Raw genomic sequence first — 20,849 nt, 5'->3', positions numbered from 1 at the left:
TAATCCCGACAAGGTCATTTTGTTGGTGTCCCCCTAACAAAAGCTCGCTGCCCCGCTCTCTCATCGCAACACACTGGTCGTCCCTTTCTGACGCGAATTGCGCGCTCTCTCACCGAGAGCCGTCTCACACAGATATATACACACACAGGCACACGCAACAATATTTATTTTATTCAATTCCAAAACGGCCAGCAAATAAGTTGTGTTTGTGCAAAACTCGCGCGTTCGCAATTTTCCGAAGCTGACTCTCAATTCTCATACATAACGATCTCAAGCGATCTCCGCCAGGCGAATCAAACACGGATATATCCAGATCTGCAGTAATTGCCATATTTTTTCGCCAATTTTTGCGTTGCGGGCTGGATGTTTTTGTATCTGTTGTTGTTGGTGCTTTCATTTTGCAGCAATCTCTGTGCGTGCGTGTGTGTCTGTGTGTTGGTGCTTTTGGCGGACGTGAGAAGGTGTGTGTGTCTAGTGGCAGCCTGTATGTTTTTTTTTGCATGACTGCTTCGCGGAGCTGTGGGGAAAGCTTTTCCCTCCAAAGTAGTTGTCATAAAAAAGTTAAAAGCCGCGGCAAAAACAAAAATCAAAGCAAACACAGAAAGCGCGAAGAGAGAGGGACAGTGCGAAAGAGAGAGAGAGAGTCGAGTGCCGAACGCACACTGACAACCTTTGACTCACTCGCACACACACACGCGCGCTGTTAAACAGGCCTGGAAGCTTGCAAAAAATAAAACTAAATAAAATAGGAGCTGCTTAAGAGTGTGTGTTGTCAAATAGCAAAGTAAACAAAAAGCTCCCCGGACTCGCAATTTCATGCATATCTCCGGCGCAACGATCTGGCAACACCAACAACAACAGCAGCCGCACAAACTGCGTTTTAACCAATTCCATTTCCATTTCCTGCACTTATCTTTCTCGTTTCTTCCAATTAGCGCTGGAAAAGAAACGTCCGCAACGGTTTAAATCCAGTCGAGACGCAAACCCCTCTCAACTCCTTAATGAGTTCCCCTCCATTAAACGGAATTCGCCACAAAAACGCTTGATTTGCCGCTGATAAAGCTGATAAAAGCGTACACACATACACCAAAGTCAGCTGCAATTTTGCGATAGGGTAAGTACCAGAGAACTGCAGCCCGCCACTCGCCTTCTTCGTCCACCCGATAAACACTCGGTCTCTAGGCACCCCGTGTTTTTTGACACCCTACTTGCGGCAACAGAAAATATTCGAGTGTTTTACCAACGTGGTGTTTTTGTGACGAGTAAAAAAACCACCCGAGGCCTGCTGCGCAAGAGCCGTTTGGGTGAGTGGACGCACAGTCAACGATCGGCCGCAGGTCATTTTTTGTACGTCTAAAATTTGTATGGGTGGAAGCGCGACGGGTATAAGAAATGAAGGGTAAAAGGGAATACCCAAGAAAAATTTCGTGCTCATGTCTTTGCTTTTTGATGGACTCAATGGGTGCCACCCGTTTCGAATCATTCCCTTATTAATTTTTCACACGTCGCTACCTGAATACTCTAATGACAAATATTCTTATATAAAGTCATTTTTGAAATAAATTTTGTGACATTATGTACTATTATTTTTACTATAATCTATATTTAAATAATAATAACGTTAATAATATATATAATATATAATAATATATAATATATAATATAATATATATATATATATATATATATATATATATATAATATAATAATTAAATTACATATATATATATATATTAATAATATATAATATAATAAAATATAATATAATATATATAATTATAATAATATATAATAATAAGATGAAGGGCATATTTTACAAAGTATTTGACAAAGTCTAGAGCCACGCCGAAAGAATAGTGTGTAAACGTATGGAGTGTAAAACGTATGGAGTTACGCATCTTGTCTGTGACTCAGATAGTCGACCACCAGACAAGACCACCCGAGTATTTTTAGAAACACCCGAGTATTTTTGGAAACACCCATGTGTTTAACGGTAAACCCATAAGTGTTTTTGTCACTCATCCCTTTTTAGGCATTTGTCTTTTTCTGACTGTTTGTCTTCTCTACCCTCCGTTATGGGTGCCGAGTATGATCGGCACCCGCGACGCAGGGCACCGTATTGATTCGGGTGCACGCACAACGGGGTGTCTTGTCTGCATGTGCAGACGTATACTGTGTGTTTGTAAGTACCCGCGATGTGCGTGGCGGGTAGCACCCGCACACAAAATTGTTGGGTGTGAGTCGAGTGGCTAAAAATGCCACCTTTGCAGTTCTCTGGTAAGTACATCATTACAAATCTTTCATTTTGCCGGCAAATCGAGGCTTCCAGAACAGCTGCAGGAGCTGCAAGTAAAATGGAGGTGTCCCAAAATCAAAAAATAAAAAAAAACGAAAATAAAGGAGAAAAAGGAAACCAAAACACTAATGGCGCCTGAGCATATGCTTTGGGAAATTTTCAAGAGCGCCAAGCGTGAGAGCGCGGGGGTGCGAGCGGGACGACCGTACAGACAGTGTTTATGTTTTGGTAGAAAGGTCACATCCTTAGCTTCCAATAGAACTTTCGTTCGTTACTAACCCCGCCACCCACGTCCCGCGCAAATTACGTCAGGAATCGACTCAAATCGTTTCGACAGGCTTACATGCTCTTGAACTTTTATCAAACTAATAATATCCTTTATACATTTATGTCGATATAGCCAGGCATTATATAATGCAATCCTAAACCGTTTAAAATGTTATCAAAACATTGGGGAGTTGAGATTTATATAAGTTACTAACTTATAACAAAAACCAGTTATTTAAAACCGATTTGTACGGACCTATGCTATAATTTAACAAAGCTTTCTAACATTTTTATGCGCCATATTAAAAGAGAGTTTTAAAAGTATAAAAAACTTATGGGTTTGAAAAACTTAAATTTGCTATGTTATTGATGCGCAAGCTTATTAGTGGCAAGCTCCAATTTGCAACCTTATGATCGAAGTTATAATACCTCGTTCGGGACTTCAAAATTTGAAAGTGGGTGGTGAAAGTTTTTACGACGCGACTCCTTAAAAATGGCAGTCGAACGGGCGGGGAGAAAGCTTGCAGACTGACATTGAACTTGGGGCACACTGAACAGAATTCTATTAATCACAGGGTGCCGCAGCTTTTTGGGGCAACTTTCACCAACCATTTTTGCAGCTGCCACACTTCAACAGATTGTTGCCAGTTGCAGCCATCGATTTCGTCGCAAATGCGTACATATTCACACATTCGGAGCGCGCCATTTCAAAACTTTAGCTCAAAGCTTGCACTGCACAGTGCACCTTCTTCCTTTCTCCCCCATTAGAATAAGACTCCAATTCATCTCAACAGCTGTCTTGGCAGCAGAGAAGCTTTCTCCACTGCCTGTTGCACCCCTGTTTTCATTACCAGGATGTAGATCATTCACTTGGAGCACTAACAAATGAATGCCACAATTCATGAACAAGTCTGTAGTGGTCCACCCCAGCCACGTCCACTTTGCATGGCCCATTTGGTCGACTTCCTGCGGTCCAATTACCATTGGCTCCTCCCGCCCCATTGTGATTATAAGCTTTGGAACGGCAGGCGGCTCTCCGATCCGCTGACATCAGCAAGCGCAGCAAACAGCCGCCGCTGCAGCAGCAGCAGGAGCAGATGATTTTCCGGTTTGCCAGGGACCGAAAAACTGGTTTCGAATGGGGAAAAAAAAATGAAACCAACGACAGGCTGACCGAATCGAGCGCTGCCCTTTCGCACAGTCGGGCCAAAAAGACAATACAGTGCGGAGTGTTTGTTACATGTTAGAGCGTATATATATTTTGAAAAGTACGTGTGCGGAATTGAACAAGACAATTGGCTCAGAAATCGACGGGCTTGATGGTGATGAACCGGGAGAGAATGAAGGCCACCAGAATGGTGGCGCACACGAAACAGAACGCGAACATGTAGAAGCTCTCCTCGGTGAAGATGTCGGAGAAGGCTGGTATATCCTGGTAGATCTTCTCGATCACCGCCAGTGTTCCTTTGTGCTTCCTCACCATCCTGATGGTTACTTCTTCTTGATGGCCTTCTTTCCGCCGCCGGCGCCTCCTGCTAGCTTCTGTTTCTCCGCCTTGGTCAGGACCTTGTTGGTGACCTCCTCGGGCGGTGCCAAGCTGGACACGTGCTTGTTGCACAGCTGCAGCAGCTCTAGTGTGTTTAGGTTATCGCTGTTGAAGCGGATCTCCTTGACTTTGGCTTGTTCTGTAAAGGATATAATATCAATAAGGGTTTGCTTTTTGATTGTTGCAGTTTAAGTTCAGTTTACCTTGCGCTGAATCAATCAGGGCAAACTTAATGTTGGCCGGCTGGCGATCGCAGACGATTTCCGGCTTGACCACACACTTGGGATTCGAGGCTGCCACTTTGGGTGTGGAGAGCAGGAAGAGGAATTCCCTGAAATTAGAATAGAAATGGATAGAAAGATTATTGATTTATCATCTCGATTTACTTGATTTTCCAGGAGCAGCGACGCCGCCTCAAACTGACGCCGACACCGACTAAAATGTCCACGGAGCGTGAGCTGGCTCCCGGTGGGCCAGCTCAGCTCCATCCGCACACGCTGCCGCTGACTTTTCCGGATCTCCAGATGACCTCCACCGTGGGCATCATTGGGAAAGTCTACGGTGAGTGTGGCACGCATTCATTTCACCCTTCACCCCATCACCTTTTTAGCCCTCGAAGGATCGGTTTTTCTGGTGTGAATACTTCACTGCACCCTTTTTGGTTTTCCTCAGTTTCTACTTCGTATGGTTTTCTTTTTCCTTTCGGTTTCGTGAAAATTCTATCCAATTCGAGTGGTGAATAGGGGATGTTGTGCGCATGCCCCGCTATCGGTATCGGTGAAAAGCGCTTTTCCGACTCACCGTGTGGACTTGACGTTTTCCGCGAATGGATCGAACTGCACGGTTATCCGCTTGACGCCCTTCAAATTCACGCTCTTCAGCTGCTTGCCAATGGCGGACACGATGCCGCCGGAACGCCGCAATGCGCCACTGAAAGGCACAGACATTATTTATGTTTTTAGCGGCGGCAATAAAAACTCTGCGGTTTTTCCGCACAAAATTCACGACGTAACAAGCACGCTACGTAACAGCTGAGCGACGATAGCGATAACGGGGCCCACTCACGATGACCGCCTCTGGTTGTACAACACTGGCATTAGCAACCCTGCCTCGCTATGCCCAGATGCTGCTCGTATAGCCATCTCGCTCACTCGCACGTCTGCGGGCGAGAGTGCTTTGCCCTCATTTAAGTGTGGTTAAGAGTGTACAGCATGCGTCACGCTCACACGTCGCGAGTACAATTTTTGTGTGGACGTCCAGTGTGTGGCTGTTGTGGGAAAAGCTGAAGAAAATTGCATTTTTTGCATAATGCGCGGCGCGAAAAGCTAACAAAAGTTGTGCTAAATCAAAATTCGATAGTCTGGCCACGGTTTGTGCATAAGAGCGGGCGGCGCGAACGTGTTTGGTGCACTAAAACCACGTCTCGAAAAAGTTAAGAATTCTACGTGCACACATTTTTTGGGCTGCCATATATAAAAAAAAAACGCATACAAACGCATTTTCTTGCTGTATATGCGGAGGAGCACACACACACACACAGAGCGACAGACACGCATACAATTGCACTCACGAGATATGCGAGCATAAAGAAGAATTTTTTCTTAGTTGTATTACAAGAGCATTAGATACATATATAAGTATATAAATATACATATATACACGCCTAGGTGTGTACATAAAAGATACATACATATAAAATTAAACGAAAGCTGTGCCTACATTTGTGTTCTTTTCCAATACTAAAATAACAACAACAAACAATAATAATAATAATAATAATAATCATACGAGTAATATAAATAAAATAATGCAAGTCGAGCGAGAGACAGCGACAAGATAACACACCCACTTGTCTGCTGATAATTCCAATTTATATATAATAAGCCTACGCCACGCCCACGCGCAACTACAACAACAACAACAAAAAACAAAACAAATGCAAAATCAACCAAACGAATAAAACTTTAAACTACTTTAAAGTGTGATAAGCAAAAGGCTGAAATCAAAAACAAAATAATTAGTAGAAAACCAAAAGCAAAGGCAACAACAAATACAACAACAACAACAACAACAACAACAAAGAAACCAACAATCAATTACATTTTACACCAAAACACGAAAAGCAAACACGAGCCAACATTTTTTACATTAATTATTTTTCCTAAACCAAAACCTAACTTAGTGCAAAAACATGTATCCAGTTGGACAACGTAAGTGATTGCGACTAAAAGAACAGAAAGACATTTTCCAGACAGAACAAAAAGAAGAATACAAAAATAGGCGACTGCTGCCACAAGTTTCCCCCACTCCATGCCACCCCTTTGCCCAGCCACCCACTAATCAAGTTTTCGATGTTCTACTTGCACCTCTATATATGATACATACACACGTGCAACTGCCACACAGACAGACACGTGCGTCAAAGTGCAGAGTTGAAAATGCGCAAAAATTGGGTCAACAACCTTCGTCGCGTCGCAATAGTTTCCAGCTTTTCTGGGGGTTAATCTCTGGTGGCTTTTTTGGGGCCTGCGTCTCGAATTCATTCGAATTCGGGTCGTATCGTATATGGATCTGGGTTTTTTGAGGAGCAGTCACTACCAATTGCGTCGCAATTTGCCACCAATTGTGCGTATTCCATTTAAATATTTATGCTTCAATGGGGTGAAAACGTAGATGTCGTCGAATATGAAAAAGAGTTTGCTGGGAAAGAAGGGATCGTAGAAAAATATGATTCTTTTGTTTGAAATCTGAATACTTAATGGGCTCTTACCAAAAGCTATTGTTGTTTATGCCAGAGAACTTCAAAATAGGTACCGTTTTCCAATATCATATGTCATATTGTGTTTCACAATAAACAATAATATCCAGCAAACTAGGGAATAGAAACTATAAGCAAGCTGTTTCATAACAAACTTATGAGCACTAGAATATTTGTATTATAATTACCAGTATTGTGTAGGTTTGGATTAAGGATAATGATTAAACTATAAGTTAATTAAGCATAAAGTTTAGATAGTTGGGCGAAGCTCTTGGTAGAACATCAAAACTTAACCCACCTGCAAAGGAACCCTGGGTAGAAGGATGAAATAACTGCAAACTATTAACCAAATGGCGGCTAACTCGGGACCCAGGATATAAATCAAAAACCCAATCGACCCACTAAGCAACTGGCCAAAGGGGTAAACAACTTGTGGCAGCAGGACATACTAACTCTATAAGGACACTACACATATAACCGGAAATACAAACACATATACATACATATAATATATATATATATATCTATTGATAACGATGATGAAAGAAAACTGTAACTAAAATATTATTAACGCACTTTAATTTCGTTTTCTTTTTCGTTCGTTATCGCCAACTGTTTTCGGTTTTCCAACATCGTTCTCCACCATTGACATTATCATTATCATTATCATTTTCGATTCTCCATCATCGACAACAACAAACCATCGATTGGCCATTGCCCTATTGCCATTTTGATTTGAATCTCTTCATTTCCACGTTCATTTGATTACCTTGCGTTGATTTGATTACCTTTTCTTTTTATAGAGTCACAGTGGACCCCCTCGCCCACTCGGCCTCAGAGTCCCTCTCAGGCGCAGACTAGCTTCGACACGCTCACATGTAAATTACTCTCCAAGAACCAAAAACGATTACTAAAATTACTAAGATCCTTATGCAATTTGATTGATTCGAAACGCTATACCGAACTGTTTGTGTTTATGTTCTTTAGTTTGGTGTTCCCCCCACTAATCCAACCAACCCAACTAATCCGTAATCCGTAATCCTTCTTTTTTGCCGTAATGTTACTAACAAAAACTAACAAAAAAAAAAAAAAACCAATACCAAACCTTTAAACTAACTTTTTGAACTTTTATTTCGTGTAAATGTTTGTTTCTTTGTACCATGCAAAGTGCACTTGAAGTATTACTCTACACCTGAACTAAAACACCTACAAACACCTGTTTTGAGTTTGAATATGTAGTAGTTTATGTCTTACGCTCGTTGCATGATCATTTTTTGCTTGTAGCAATTAAGTGGGTTTTACTTACTCATATGCTGGATTATCTCAGGGATTTCTAATTGATTCAGATTGTGCTCAGAAAGCGTAAATGATACGGACCGTATTAATTAGTACAATTACGATTATGTATAACTAAACATTCTGATATCTTAAAGTTCCTGAGATTTATCCAAGCATGTGAGGAGAACCAACCCAAAACGTACTCTTAGATATTGCCTACTACTTGCGTTTTTTTTTTGTTTTTGAAAACCTTTAATTATTTGGAAATCAAATATTTTCGGAGAAGAGACTAATTGGCAATTGACTTTGCAGCACCACCAGCGCCCGGCTCGTCGGTCAATCCCACCGCCGTCACCAGCCCAAGTGCCCAGAATGTGGCCGCTGGTGGAGCAACTGTGGCCGGTGCAGCAGCAACTGCCGCCCAGGTGGCCTCCGCCTTGGGTGCCACCACCGGCAGCGTGACGCCAGCAATTGCCACCGCCACGCCAGCCACGCAGCCGGATATGCCCGTCTTCACGTGTCCACGTCGCCCGAATCTCGGACGAGAGGGTCGCCCGATTGTGCTGCGCGCCAATCACTTCCAGGTGACAATGCCGCGTGGCTATGTGCATCACTATGACATCAATATACAGCCGGACAAGTGTCCGCGAAAGGTGAACCGTGAGATTATCGAGACCATGGTGCATGCCTATAGCAAGATCTTCGGAGTGCTCAAGCCGGTGTTCGATGGTCGCAACAATCTGTACACCCGCGATCCCCTGCCCATTGGCAACGAGCGTCTGGAGCTGGAGGTGACTCTACCCGGCGAGGGCAAGGATCGAATCTTTCGCGTGACGATCAAGTGGCAGGCTCAGGTCTCGCTCTTCAATTTGGAGGAAGCTCTCGAAGGCCGCACGCGGCAGATACCTTATGATGCCATTTTGGCGCTCGATGTGGTCATGCGCCATCTGCCCAGCATGACGTACACGCCAGTGGGACGCAGCTTCTTTAGTTCCCCGGAAGGTTACTACCATCCCCTGGGTGGTGGACGCGAGGTTTGGTTCGGTTTCCATCAGAGCGTAAGGCCCTCGCAGTGGAAGATGATGCTCAATATCGATGGTGAGTTCGCAGTGCTCCGTATTATCTATTTCACCAACTAATGATTACATATTCTTCAGTCTCGGCCACCGCCTTCTACAAGGCTCAACCAGTCATTGACTTCATGTGCGAGGTGCTGGACATTCGCGACATCAACGAGCAGCGAAAACCGCTCACCGATTCGCAGCGCGTCAAGTTCACCAAGGAGATCAAGGGTCTCAAGATCGAGATCACCCACTGCGGCCAGATGCGTCGCAAGTATCGTGTGTGCAACGTCACTCGCCGCCCCGCTCAGATGCAATCGTAAGTGTTCTGCATTTTCAAACATTTCTGCTTTTGCTAACCATGCTTCATCATCATTTTAGATTCCCACTGCAGCTGGAGAACGGACAGACCGTAGAGTGCACCGTGGCCAAGTACTTCCTGGACAAGTACCGCATGAAGTTGCGCTACCCGCACTTGCCCTGCCTGCAGGTTGGCCAAGAGCACAAGCACACTTACCTGCCTCTGGAGGTATGCAACATTGTGGCCGGACAGCGGTGCATCAAGAAGCTGACCGATATGCAGACGTCGACCATGATCAAGGCCACAGCTCGTTCTGCTCCGGATCGCGAGCGTGAGATTAACAACTTGGTTAAGCGCGCCGACTTCAACAACGATTCGTATGTGCAGGAGTTTGGCCTGACCATCTCCAATTCGATGATGGAGGTACGAGGACGCGTCTTGCCGCCTCCCAAGCTTCAGTATGGGGGACGTGTGTCCACCGGCCTCACTGGCCAGCAGCTGTTCCCGCCACAGAACAAGGTGAGCTTGGCCTCGCCCAACCAGGGTGTATGGGATATGCGCGGCAAGCAGTTCTTCACTGGCGTCGAGATCCGCATCTGGGCCATCGCCTGTTTCGCCCCACAGCGCACGGTGCGCGAGGATGCGCTGCGCAATTTCACCCAGCAGCTGCAGAAGATCTCAAACGATGCCGGCATGCCGATAATTGGACAGCCGTGCTTCTGCAAGTACGCCACCGGGCCGGATCAAGTGGAACCCATGTTCCGTTACCTGAAGATCACCTTCCCCGGTCTGCAGCTCGTCGTCGTTGTGCTGCCCGGCAAGACTCCGGTGTACGCCGAGGTGAAGCGCGTGGGTGACACCGTTCTGGGCATGGCCACCCAGTGTGTGCAGGCCAAGAACGTGAACAAGACGTCGCCACAGACGCTCTCTAATCTGTGTCTGAAGATCAACGTCAAGTTGGGCGGCATCAATTCAATTCTGGTCCCCTCCATCCGGCCAAAGGTCTTCAATGAGCCGGTCATCTTTTTGGGTGCCGATGTGACACACCCACCAGCTGGCGACAACAAGAAACCATCGATTGCCGCCGTCGTGGGCTCCATGGATGCCCATCCATCGCGCTATGCCGCCACCGTTCGCGTACAGCAGCACCGGCAGGAGATCATTCAGGAGCTGAGCAGCATGGTGCGCGAGCTGTTGATCATGTTCTACAAGTCGACGGGCGGCTACAAGCCCCACCGCATCATACTCTATCGTGACGGAGTCTCCGAGGGACAATTCCCGCATGTCCTGCAACACGAATTGACCGCCATTCGAGAGGCCTGCATTAAGCTGGAGCCAGAATATCGGCCGGGCATCACATTCATCGTGGTGCAGAAGCGCCATCACACACGACTCTTCTGCGCGGAGAAGAAGGAGCAGAGCGGCAAGTCGGGCAATATTCCCGCAGGCACCACCGTCGATGTGGGCATCACACATCCCACCGAATTCGATTTCTATCTGTGCAGCCATCAGGGCATCCAGGGCACCAGTCGCCCCTCGCACTACCACGTTCTGTGGGACGACAATCACTTTGACTCGGACGAGCTGCAGTGCCTCACGTATCAGCTATGCCATACGTACGTGCGCTGCACTCGATCCGTCAGTATACCGGCGCCAGCCTACTACGCCCATCTGGTGGCCTTCCGTGCCAGGTAAGCCATTGGATTCGATTAGCCTTCAATTGGACTGTGCGTTAATGTGTGTATTTCGTTTGCAGATACCATCTGGTGGAGAAGGAGCACGATTCGGGCGAGGGCTCGCACCAGAGCGGCTGCTCAGAGGATCGCACGCCAGGTGCCATGGCCAGGGCCATCACTGTGCACGCGGATACCAAGAAGGTCATGTACTTTGCCTAAAAAGTATCGCCCCTCCCCAATACCAACACCAAAAAGCTAAAGAATACAAAATCAGTTTCGAATTTCGATTCGAATAAGCAACTCCCCACTTCCTACCCTCAGATCAGAAAGCGGAAAGCGGATGAAAGCCAAGCATAGAAGTTTAGAATTAAGTTACGTTTTACGTTGAGAGATCGCGGATGGGTGGAAAACCCAACCAGAATACGAAGATCTTGCATGCATTAGTTTACAAACACGTACATATATAGTAAGCAGAGTAATGAAAATCCCACAAAGACACACAAACAGCATCCACACACTCGCTCATCCACACACACACAAAGCAGATAGCTACACAGTGAGAAATGATAGCCAATCGAATGTCAGGCACAAGTTTGCGAAATCAAAGAAATGTGAGAATTCTCAAAAACAAGCGTAGCAAACAAATTGAATGCAAATAGGAAATCAACTAAAGGGAACAAAAACTACGACAGCAACACCAACCAACACCAGATAACAAAACAAAACATATAAAAAACGAAACCTAACAAAAATGGAAGTGAAATTAAGTGAAAAGTGAGCGTCATCAGCACGAGAGAGAGAGAGACGAGTTTTGTAATAGAAATTACGATTAAATTGTACAATATATTTTTACACGATACGAAATGAAGACATGATGAATGATAATGAATGAATGCATACAACCAAAGGTTTTTAGTATACAAAATGAATACGTTGCTGATCGACTCACACAGCAAACACCACAAGAACACCAACCACTCGGATTCTCTGTACTGTGAACGAAGACCACCACCAAAATATAAACAAAAACCACAAGCGACATTAAAGCGACAAGCATTGAAAGAGTGTGTAGACACAACTTAGCATGTACTAATGAAATACTTCAATACTTCAACTAGGGCGCTGACAAAACCGAGCAAGAACATTTAATAGTTTGTAAGTTGGGCTCTACCAAAAACCAAACACAAAAAGAGAGAGAAAAAAAAAATGCAAGTAAGGCCAGATGAGTTAAGTGGGCGATGATGAATAACGAGAACTGCAATTTCAACAAGGGACAAACTTTTGGTCAAAACAATAGCTATACTTATAGAGCAGAGCCTAGTATATACATACATACATAACTAAGCCTAGAACTAACATTTAAAGTTTTTACGAAACGAAAACCAAGCGGATGATGTAGAATACTTAAATTCAAAAGTGCAAATAACACGGTAGCAGACACGTTACGTTGGCAGTGCTGATATTTTATGTTAGTCCTTAGTTTACCCCTTTTTTTATGCACCACACCACACAATCAGACTCCGAACTTCTTCAACCCTCCTCGAGTCCAAGGCATATCACTCAATGTCCTCTTATTTATGTACCTCCTACAATAAGCCCTATGATATATTTAGTTGTACCTTATATACATATATATATTTTTTTAAAACGAATGCCTAACGAAATTTGTTGATTTCTTCATGTTGATGCTTCGAATTGGCTACTTCGCTGCTTTTCGTTGTAATAATTTCGTATTAATTAACTTTAGATCAAAGTGGTGTACGGGTAATATAAACAAGGTAACTCTTCTCCACCGTCCGCCGGAGGGAGGTGGCAACAACATTTCAATATTTTACAAAGTAGTTTTAGTTTCGCCAAAATCAACAAGCAAACAAACAATATCAATAACAATATGAAACGTATGCTTAGTAATTGTACTATATCGAGGACACAGTTCAAGTTAACATTATAATGAGTTGTTATTTATGCGACGCGGGCGACGACGATCTATCCACTCGGAGTCGCCCGGGCCAAACCTAATTTATAATTGTATACATCCTTCTTCACAGAACCTTTAATTTAGATTTAGTTTCCAAGTTTGCAAGCTGTTTTGCCAATCGTACATTATGTGAGCATTATAAAATACATAATATATATAAATCTATATGCTTATATTTAATCATTTACAGCACTTACAAATTAGTTGGTAATCCTCAAAAATATATGTATAACAAAAGGGAACAGAACGGAAGGAAGGAGGTCGCATGCGGTCCCTCAAAATGTTGAATCGAACTCTTAGAAATATCTTTGGATTTGAAGTCGTATACAAACTTGTGCAACTTCACGCATGATTTCAAATCCCTTGATATTTCACAATTTGATATATTATTTTTAAATCTGCATACTCAATGCCTGTTTTTAAACTTCTCCATGTTAATCATTCATTTGGTCAACTACTTCAAGTGCAATGATATCTCTTGCTGAAATTTTAAAACCAGAGTAAATATTTTAAAGTATTCAGCTGCAGTTCTTTTTTTCTAAATTTGACTAGTCCTTCCAACGAGGCTCAACATAGCTGATATTAATAGCTTATTAATTAATTATTATTAATTGGTAATGCGTTTAAATGCGATTAACATTTTGTGGGGCTGTGCAATCAATGTGTGGGTGTATTTGTTGACTTATTCATTTTCCATTTGTTTTTCTAGTAACGTTTCTACACAAGGGATTAAAATTGTAAACTTATTTCTTAATTTTTACTTAAAGCAACCCGATGCAAAAAAAAAACAAACAAAAACAAAATCCAACAAAAAAACGAATCAAACAATTTTAGTTTTAAGAAAAAACAAAAAACGAAAACGAAACAATGCAAAGGAGTTCGCGATTCGGGGCTCGATTTTTGAGATCGGCCAGAAAGAACCAACATTTACATTATATATTCACTTAGTTTAAGCTGAAGCTGAAATGTGTGCCGACAATGAATGCATCTCGTAGTTGTAAAATGAGCGAAATATTCAACAATAATTTACTTTACCACACAATACATGAGAAAGTCCAAAGCTTTAACTTACTCGCAAGACGAATGAAGCGGAAATATCGGTGGGAAAACCCTTATCACTAATGAAAATGCCAATAACAAGCTGCTATCTCCTCCCATCCAAGAAAAATGGGCTGTAACAGTTGTCCCTATATACACGCGTAAACTTATACATATATAGTAAAGCTGGATAACTCCGATTTTCCCCCCACAAGAACTCAAGAAAACTCACACACGCTACAATTTCAATGGTTTCTTCAGTGTCGTGCAGCTAAATAAATGGAAAACAAGTTGGAGGAGAAGATTGGGGATCGTGGAAGGCCTTAGATATCATTTCCAAACTATGTTCTGCTCAGAGGCAAGGCCCAAATAAAAAGACAAAAAGCCGGGATATCCACATGGGAACTTACATTTTTATCTGTCAAAATTCAATTGAGCTTTAAACTAAAGATAGATCGAGAAAAACGAAAAAAACAAAACAAGAAAACAAAAAAAAGGAAGTAAAAAACTTGAACAAAAAAGAAGAGAAGAGATAAGTAAGAAATAGAGAGAGGAATCGCATTGTTTCTACATATTACTTATAAATGTGCCGTTTATAGATGTCTACAATTATATACAACAAATATAGATATATACCTAGATATATAATCAGATCGAAATCGAAGCTAGAACAGCAATTTGCACAACTCTTCCTAAAGGAAATAAAAAGAATAAATACAAATCTAAATCTAACTAACGATTAAATTACATATATGCCACAATTACCGAGATTTCAAGAAGTGACGGACTAACTCCAAGCAATTAAAACGTTATATTTGAATAACCTATGAACTTATGATACCATATATGTATGTGTGTACTCTATACTCTTCCAACTAGACCCAGAGTCCCACTCGAACCCGGACCACATGCGCGATCCACATAGCCATTAGCCCACAAACACAAACACACGATCCACACAATCCACTCTCGACTTAGTGTTCCAAATGCGCATCGGATCAGATCGGATAACCAACCCTTAGCTGAAATTCGACTAGCAAAATCAATACGTTAGTAACACTTATTCGTGCGTTAAGATTAGGGAGATCATCTGGTACATACCTTACTTTAAAAATCAACCAAAATGCCGGGTAATTAATCAATAAAATACATATTATTAGTTCTAATCTAAGAGGAGTAAACAAAAACAAAAAGAAAAACAAAAATACATCAACATTATGAATAAAGAAAATAAGCAACGTGAGCAACGTAATATGGGAAATCTGTAACTTTGGTGATCTTTTTAAATGTTATTAGTAAAAGAAGGCAAAACAAAATCAAGTTTAATGACGAATACAAATCAAACCAGTTTTAAATGTGACTTAAATTACGACGTAAACGACATTTTTCCACAACATTATATGTGTAACCAAGACAAAACAAACAACAAAAAATGCGAGTTTGTGAAATATGCAATTTAATGAAAGTTGATGATCTTTTCGATTTAATTCTGTCAAGCTGTCTAACAATTAGTTATTAAGCGCTTCAATACAAGATACCATCAAACAAAAATCAACAAACTCAATTAAGTTAAAGAAAACACAATTATATATAACAAATCGTATATGTTTTATACAAATTGTAATTATTTTTATCGATTTCGATTTGATTTTAAAAACCCACGATATGTACCCATCCCTTGTAAAACAAAAACGATTTTAGTTTGCGTTTAAAGTAAGAAAACAGCATATACAATTCATTTTTGTTCAATAAAAATATATTTAACTAAACACTCGTCTTGCCTTTTGAGTCTAGGATGCTTTCAGTTTTGAGGAAATCATTCCCAAATGTGGTCACCCATGCCAATCGCCGCGTGGTCAGGTGCAAATCCAACCAGGATACATGTGCCAAAAACGCACTGATCATCCTGGCCCCGGGAGCCGAGGAAATGGAATTTACCATATCCGCCGATGTCCTGCGAAGAGGAAAGGTAAATAATCCATTAATTTGTAGATCCCATTGTTATATCATTTGGAATTTTAGATCAATGTTACCGTGGCTGGTTTGTATGGTTGTGAACCGGTTAAGTGCTCCCGATCCGTGGTCATCGTGCCGGATACTTCCCTGGAAGAGGCCGTGACCAGGGGTGACTACGACGTGGTGGTCCTGCCTGGCGGTTTAGCTGGGAACAAGGCGTTGATGAACTCGTCAGCCGTTGGCGATGTGCTGCGTTGCCAGGAGTCGAAGGGCGGCTTGATTGCCGCCATTTGTGCAGCTCCCACTGCGCTGGCCAAGCACGGAATCGGAAAGGGGAAGTCCATCACATCGCATCCGGATATGAAGCCACAGCTGAAGGAACTTTATTGGTAGGTTTGCCAGTATTACTTGTTTATAAAATGTTTGTTTATTAAATTACCACATTTCCTCTGACTACTCAGTTATATAGACGATAAGACTGTGGTCCAGGATGGCAACATAATTACTAGTCGTGGTCCTGGCACCACTTTTGACTTCGCCTTGAAGATTACCGAGCAACTGGTTGGAGTGGAAGTTGCGAAGGAGGTGGCCAAGGCAATGCTCTGGACTTATAAACCATGACGGGAATCCAAGGAAAAGCTGATCATAAATTACAAAGAAATATAAATATAGAATATTAACGTATAGTTTTATAAATAGTAAAATCTCTTCCTTTTTACAACCATTGACGTTGAAAAAATCGGTGGACTGTTCTTTATGAACAAAGCTTCGTAACTGACATTTTCCTATATGAAGTCCCTAAACTTAAATTAGCCTATTGATAATTTGAATATGAATAATTGTAAAATTATTCCGATCTGTTTGGATTCACAATATAAAATGCACTATAAAAGTTCATAGTTAAGGCATCTAATAATATTTTTATCCTTCTCCATTTTTTTATCCATTATTCTTATTGCCCCGTTAAGATCTGTACCTATTTTCCCATAATAGTATCCAAGTTTTCCACCAGAATTCATCATCAGAGTTTCCCATTTTCCCCGTTGGCGCTTTATGCACACTTTAGGTATGACCGTTATACCGCCTAGTGAGACCGTGCGGAGACTTGAGAATAAAACCACCATACCGGGCGATTGCAAATGTATTACAATAAAACTAAAAGAAATCGTATCAACGGCTAGTTCGGCGAAACTCGGGAAATCGGAAGGTTCAACTTTTGGGGCGGTCCGTGAATTTTTGCATTTCTCTGTGTTTTTGGCGGAAAACGAAACCGTTATTGAGATATTTGTGAATCGCAAACTGTAGATACAACTTTATAGAGTAGTTGCAGTCGAGATGCTAGATATATTCTTTTGAAAATCAACGAGATAAGATCGTTTTTTTGCGCCGCCGAGTGCACGTGAATCGTTTGTTGTTGTTGCGCCCGTTGCACTTGCAGCCGTAAGCGTGTGTATGTGTGCGTTCGTTGCATTGTGTGAGTGTAGACGGGTCATTAAATCTGCCGCTTCTTTTGCTGCTGCTACTGCTGCTGTTCTTTTTGTTTTTGGGTAAATTGCACAAGTGTAACGGTTTTCAAGAAGTGCAACAACCAAAGCGACAGCAGCAGCAACAACTACAACAACTACTGCAGCACAGCCATGTAAAGTGTGTGTAACCAGAAACGCGAAAAAAGTGCAGTTCATTCAAACTGCAAACGAAATTGCCATAAATTATTGTTATAAGCTTTTGCGTTGCGTGATGAAAGGAAAACAGTGCAAAGGCAAATGAAAAGCGCTGCGAGCGGAATAAGAAAAAATAGTGGAAAATATTGTGTATATAACAGTGAATAGTGAAAATTAGCATAGAGCAGGAGCGAAAAGCTAAAACCAAAAAAAAAGTAAAGCAGAAATTCAGGAAAATAGTTGGAAGCAGCCACAACAAAAAGAGCAGAAGAAGAAGAAGAGGATGAAAAACGTTTGCTGCACTTACACACACACACACACACACATCAAATACCCACCCTCTCTCTTTGCGTCCTTTTCCCTGCTCCCACTCGCCATCTCTCTCTAACAACCGCCGCCGCAAACGCAATCGCTCTCTGACATGCGCCCTCTCTCGCTCTCGCCCAGTGCACTTTCGGTGCCCTTTTGCGGTGCTCCTTTTCATGAGTCACGAACAACCGAGGCGAGAATAAACCGTGTAAAATACGAAGAAATTGTGCAAAAAGCGGTGACAGTGCAAACGACAAACAGCCGAAAAATCAGCAAACTTAAGCAAAGTGCAATGTGCTAAATGCTTAAATGCCGCAAGCCGGAATAAAAGCCATCATTTGTTCCTTTTTGGGTGTTCCTTCTGTCTTCTTTTCCTCAATCGGCGATTGTGTGAGTGGAATTTTTAAACCGACAGCCGTTGCCTTATGGTGCGGGGGCGGGTAAACAAATTAAATAATTTGTTTATAAAACTGTGTCAGAGCAAGAGTCATGTGTGAGCCGCAACCCGCTCCCTCTGACGCAGGTGCGTTTATCTACAGTCGTACCTGCCTAACCCAAACTGACCATCCTTTGTTAGATAGCTGTTTAAACAGATAATAATTGATTTTTTTTGTTGCTCCTTAAATAATTAACCCCATTCACTGTGTAGGATGCCATTGTTTTCAAAAAGGGGTGGGTAGTCGCATCGAAGATTTTAACATTCAGAAATGAATGTATAGTGTACTATGATGCTTGACGCTTAATAAGAACCCTTGCTGTAGTATAAAGATCCCTTACTTACTCCCTTACACAAAGTTTTAAAACTTGTTTACTTAAAGAACTCGTCTTTTTATATAAATATTTAAAAACCTTCGATACATTCATAAATAAACTCATTCACAACTGGGCTATAAGACTGCATCAATGGAACAGGGTTATTGGATCAGCCTTTGCAAGAAGTGTGAAATTCCCCATAGGAAAGTACGACTGTACGATGACTTAGTTGCTGACCGGCTAATCAAAGCAAAGTCAGCACAATAATTTCGCACTCTCTGCCTTCCACTCTTTCTCGCCTATCTGGTCCACTCCATCCGCTCTCTATCTATGCATCTATGTGTACTATCTGCTAAAGCATTCGCCCTTGTGTTTTTATCAAATGCTTGTTCTAATTAGCAAATGCTTTACTTTTTTGTCATTGTCTCCTAGACGTATTTACATACATACATACATTCATAAATACACATGTACCGTGGCTGGAGAAAAATCGATAGTGAGGAGGGGCGGTCAATGGTTTTTTTCTGCGTGGTGGTGGTGACACATCCGTCACGAGTACCGTTCCTTTTCGTCCGTCCGATTTGTCATTCATTCAAAATCGCCAGGCTACGCGCATTACACACACCACGCGGCACACGTGTGCGTGAGCGCCTGACACTGACACTGACCACAGGTAAAACGAGAGAGCGGGTAAGAGGAAGAGCGAAGCTTTACGCTCACCTCCCACACTCTTTGGCTCTCTCCTGTTCCTTCCTTTCGCCGGTATTTTGCTGCTCTGTTTACAATTTCATTTGTTTTGGTGAGCAACCCCAAAATAAAAGAAAAAAGAAACAACATTTGGCGGCAGGCCTAATTTTCATTTCCCAAAGAGTTTTCCTGTTTGCAAGAAAGGGGGAGGGTACATAGGGGGAGTTTTTTAACAAACACCCTGTACTGCAGACCTTTTCGAATTCTTCAACCCCAATGTTGAAAGCTATATGTTAAATTAAATATGAGTTTATGTATGTAGTACATATGTGTGTACTTTGTTAGTATAATAAAACTCAATCAATCATGTTTTGAATCCATTGCTTAAATATTTTTGCAAAAGATAGATACTTTGTTTAGTTTGGCCAAAAATTAAGCAGCTTTTCACTCTTGACCTTTCTCAATTCAAATAACTATGACTCGATAAATGAAAAACAATCTTTTTTATAATAAAACCATTTCTGTATAAAAATGTTTCATAAAATAAGTAGGCAATCTAATACCCTTGAGATAGCTTCAAGTTTTAACACCGAATAGGGGGATTTTAATTAATTTGCATATTCTGCCGGAACGAAGTATTCATTTAGCTACATTTCCTAATGAATTTTCCGAATGCGCTTTTAATGAGTCCCGAAAGGATGAGTTGCGACACACCCTGTGACTATACTATTGTGCAGTAGGCAAGCAACATAAAGTATAATCAAACATCAACTTGGCTGGGATCGCAATCCGCCAAAGGGGTTGTTGCCTTTATAACGCTCGTTATTGCTGTTGTCTTAGTTGTTGTTCAAGTAGTTTTTAGTTGTTAGTTGTCTAGTGGTGATTGTCGGCCTGGAAAATGCACTCAAGCGTTGGGCCCCGAACAACTAGACTCCCCATTCCCCCCGGCCGGTTTTCCTTCTGCCGGCTGCGTTCGTTTTTTTTTTTTATTACTTACCACTGGGCCGTCTGACAAGTTTCAGGTTTTTGTAGTGTTTCCCTCGATTGGCAGCGTAATGCACTTGGCATCGTCAGTTGGAAAACTCCATCGAGGTCGGCGATTGCACTACAAAGTGGCCATCGGCCGTGGAAATCTAGATGTCTCCGCTGGGTGGAAATTCAGACACTAACGGAGGAGGTGTGTCCGCTGGCATTACGGTTGTGTTTCATTTCCATTCGATTGGGGTAATTGAAGCCGAAGTCGGTAGTGGCATTTAATTAAGCAATTGAAGCAAGGATCAGATA

At 42.2% G+C, this 20,849-nt stretch overlaps 5 protein-coding genes across 11 annotated transcripts in view; 3 read left to right on the top strand and 2 right to left on the bottom strand.

Annotated features, from left to right (window-relative positions):
- Positions 1-156: 156 nt before the first annotated feature.
- On the top strand, positions 157-13,326 carry LOC6734380 (protein argonaute-2). Of its 6 annotated transcripts, XM_016182060.3 has the most exons (8): positions 159-320; positions 936-1,114; positions 4,508-4,670; positions 7,671-7,745; positions 8,458-9,243; positions 9,303-9,525; positions 9,588-11,198; positions 11,264-13,326. In XM_016182060.3, the coding sequence occupies exons 3-8, from the start codon at positions 4,550-4,552 to the stop codon at positions 11,400-11,402; spliced, it is 2,955 nt and encodes a 984-aa protein (XP_016027498.1). In that variant the 5' UTR covers positions 159-320; positions 936-1,114; positions 4,508-4,549; the 3' UTR covers positions 11,403-13,326. The 6 variants fall into 6 exon arrangements, with proteins under 6 accessions (XP_039147721.1, XP_016027498.1, XP_016027499.1 ...); XM_039291787.2 differs by lacking the exon at positions 11,264-13,326 and having other exon boundaries at positions 157-320; positions 9,588-11,202; XM_016182061.3 differs by lacking the exon at positions 7,671-7,745.
- On the bottom strand, positions 3,794-4,046 carry LOC27206169. The gene has a single exon (XM_039291791.2). The coding sequence runs from the start codon at positions 4,044-4,046 to the stop codon at positions 3,864-3,866; it is 183 nt and encodes a 60-aa protein (XP_039147725.1). The 3' UTR covers positions 3,794-3,863.
- LOC6734381 lies at positions 3,794-5,169 on the bottom strand. Its single transcript, XM_002081366.4, has 3 exons — positions 4,911-5,169; positions 4,313-4,440; positions 3,794-4,248 (listed from the first exon to the last, which is right to left on the bottom strand). The coding sequence occupies exons 1-3, from the start codon at positions 5,054-5,056 to the stop codon at positions 4,055-4,057; spliced, it is 468 nt and encodes a 155-aa protein (XP_002081402.1). The 5' UTR covers positions 5,057-5,169; the 3' UTR covers positions 3,794-4,054.
- A 2,335-nt stretch (positions 13,327-15,661) lies between the features above and the next one.
- LOC6734379 (protein DJ-1alpha) lies at positions 15,662-16,857 on the top strand. The gene is made up of 3 exons (XM_002081364.4): positions 15,662-16,168; positions 16,222-16,544; positions 16,617-16,857. Exons 1-3 carry the CDS (start codon positions 15,995-15,997, stop codon positions 16,774-16,776), a joined length of 657 nt encoding a protein of 218 aa, XP_002081400.1. The 5' UTR covers positions 15,662-15,994; the 3' UTR covers positions 16,777-16,857.
- Positions 16,858-17,281: 424 nt separating this feature from the next.
- Positions 17,282-20,849, top strand: part of LOC6734375 (microtubule-actin cross-linking factor 1) — a 75,984-nt gene continuing 72,416 nt past the window's right edge. The window contains exon 1 of one of the 2 annotated variants that reach the window (XM_039291759.2): positions 17,282-17,379. The gene's annotated coding sequence lies outside the window, so the exon portion shown is untranslated. The remainder of the gene's footprint in view (positions 17,380-20,849) is intronic. The other variant, XM_039291760.2, reaches the window with a different exon arrangement.

This window comes from Drosophila simulans, chromosome 2R (genome assembly GCF_016746395.2).
Source record: "Drosophila simulans strain w501 chromosome 2R, Prin_Dsim_3.1, whole genome shotgun sequence".
Classification (NCBI taxonomy): Eukaryota; Metazoa; Arthropoda; class Insecta; order Diptera; family Drosophilidae; genus Drosophila; species Drosophila simulans.
The sequence above is the reverse complement of the archived record's forward strand: the minus strand, read 5'-3'. Positions and strand labels throughout refer to the sequence as shown.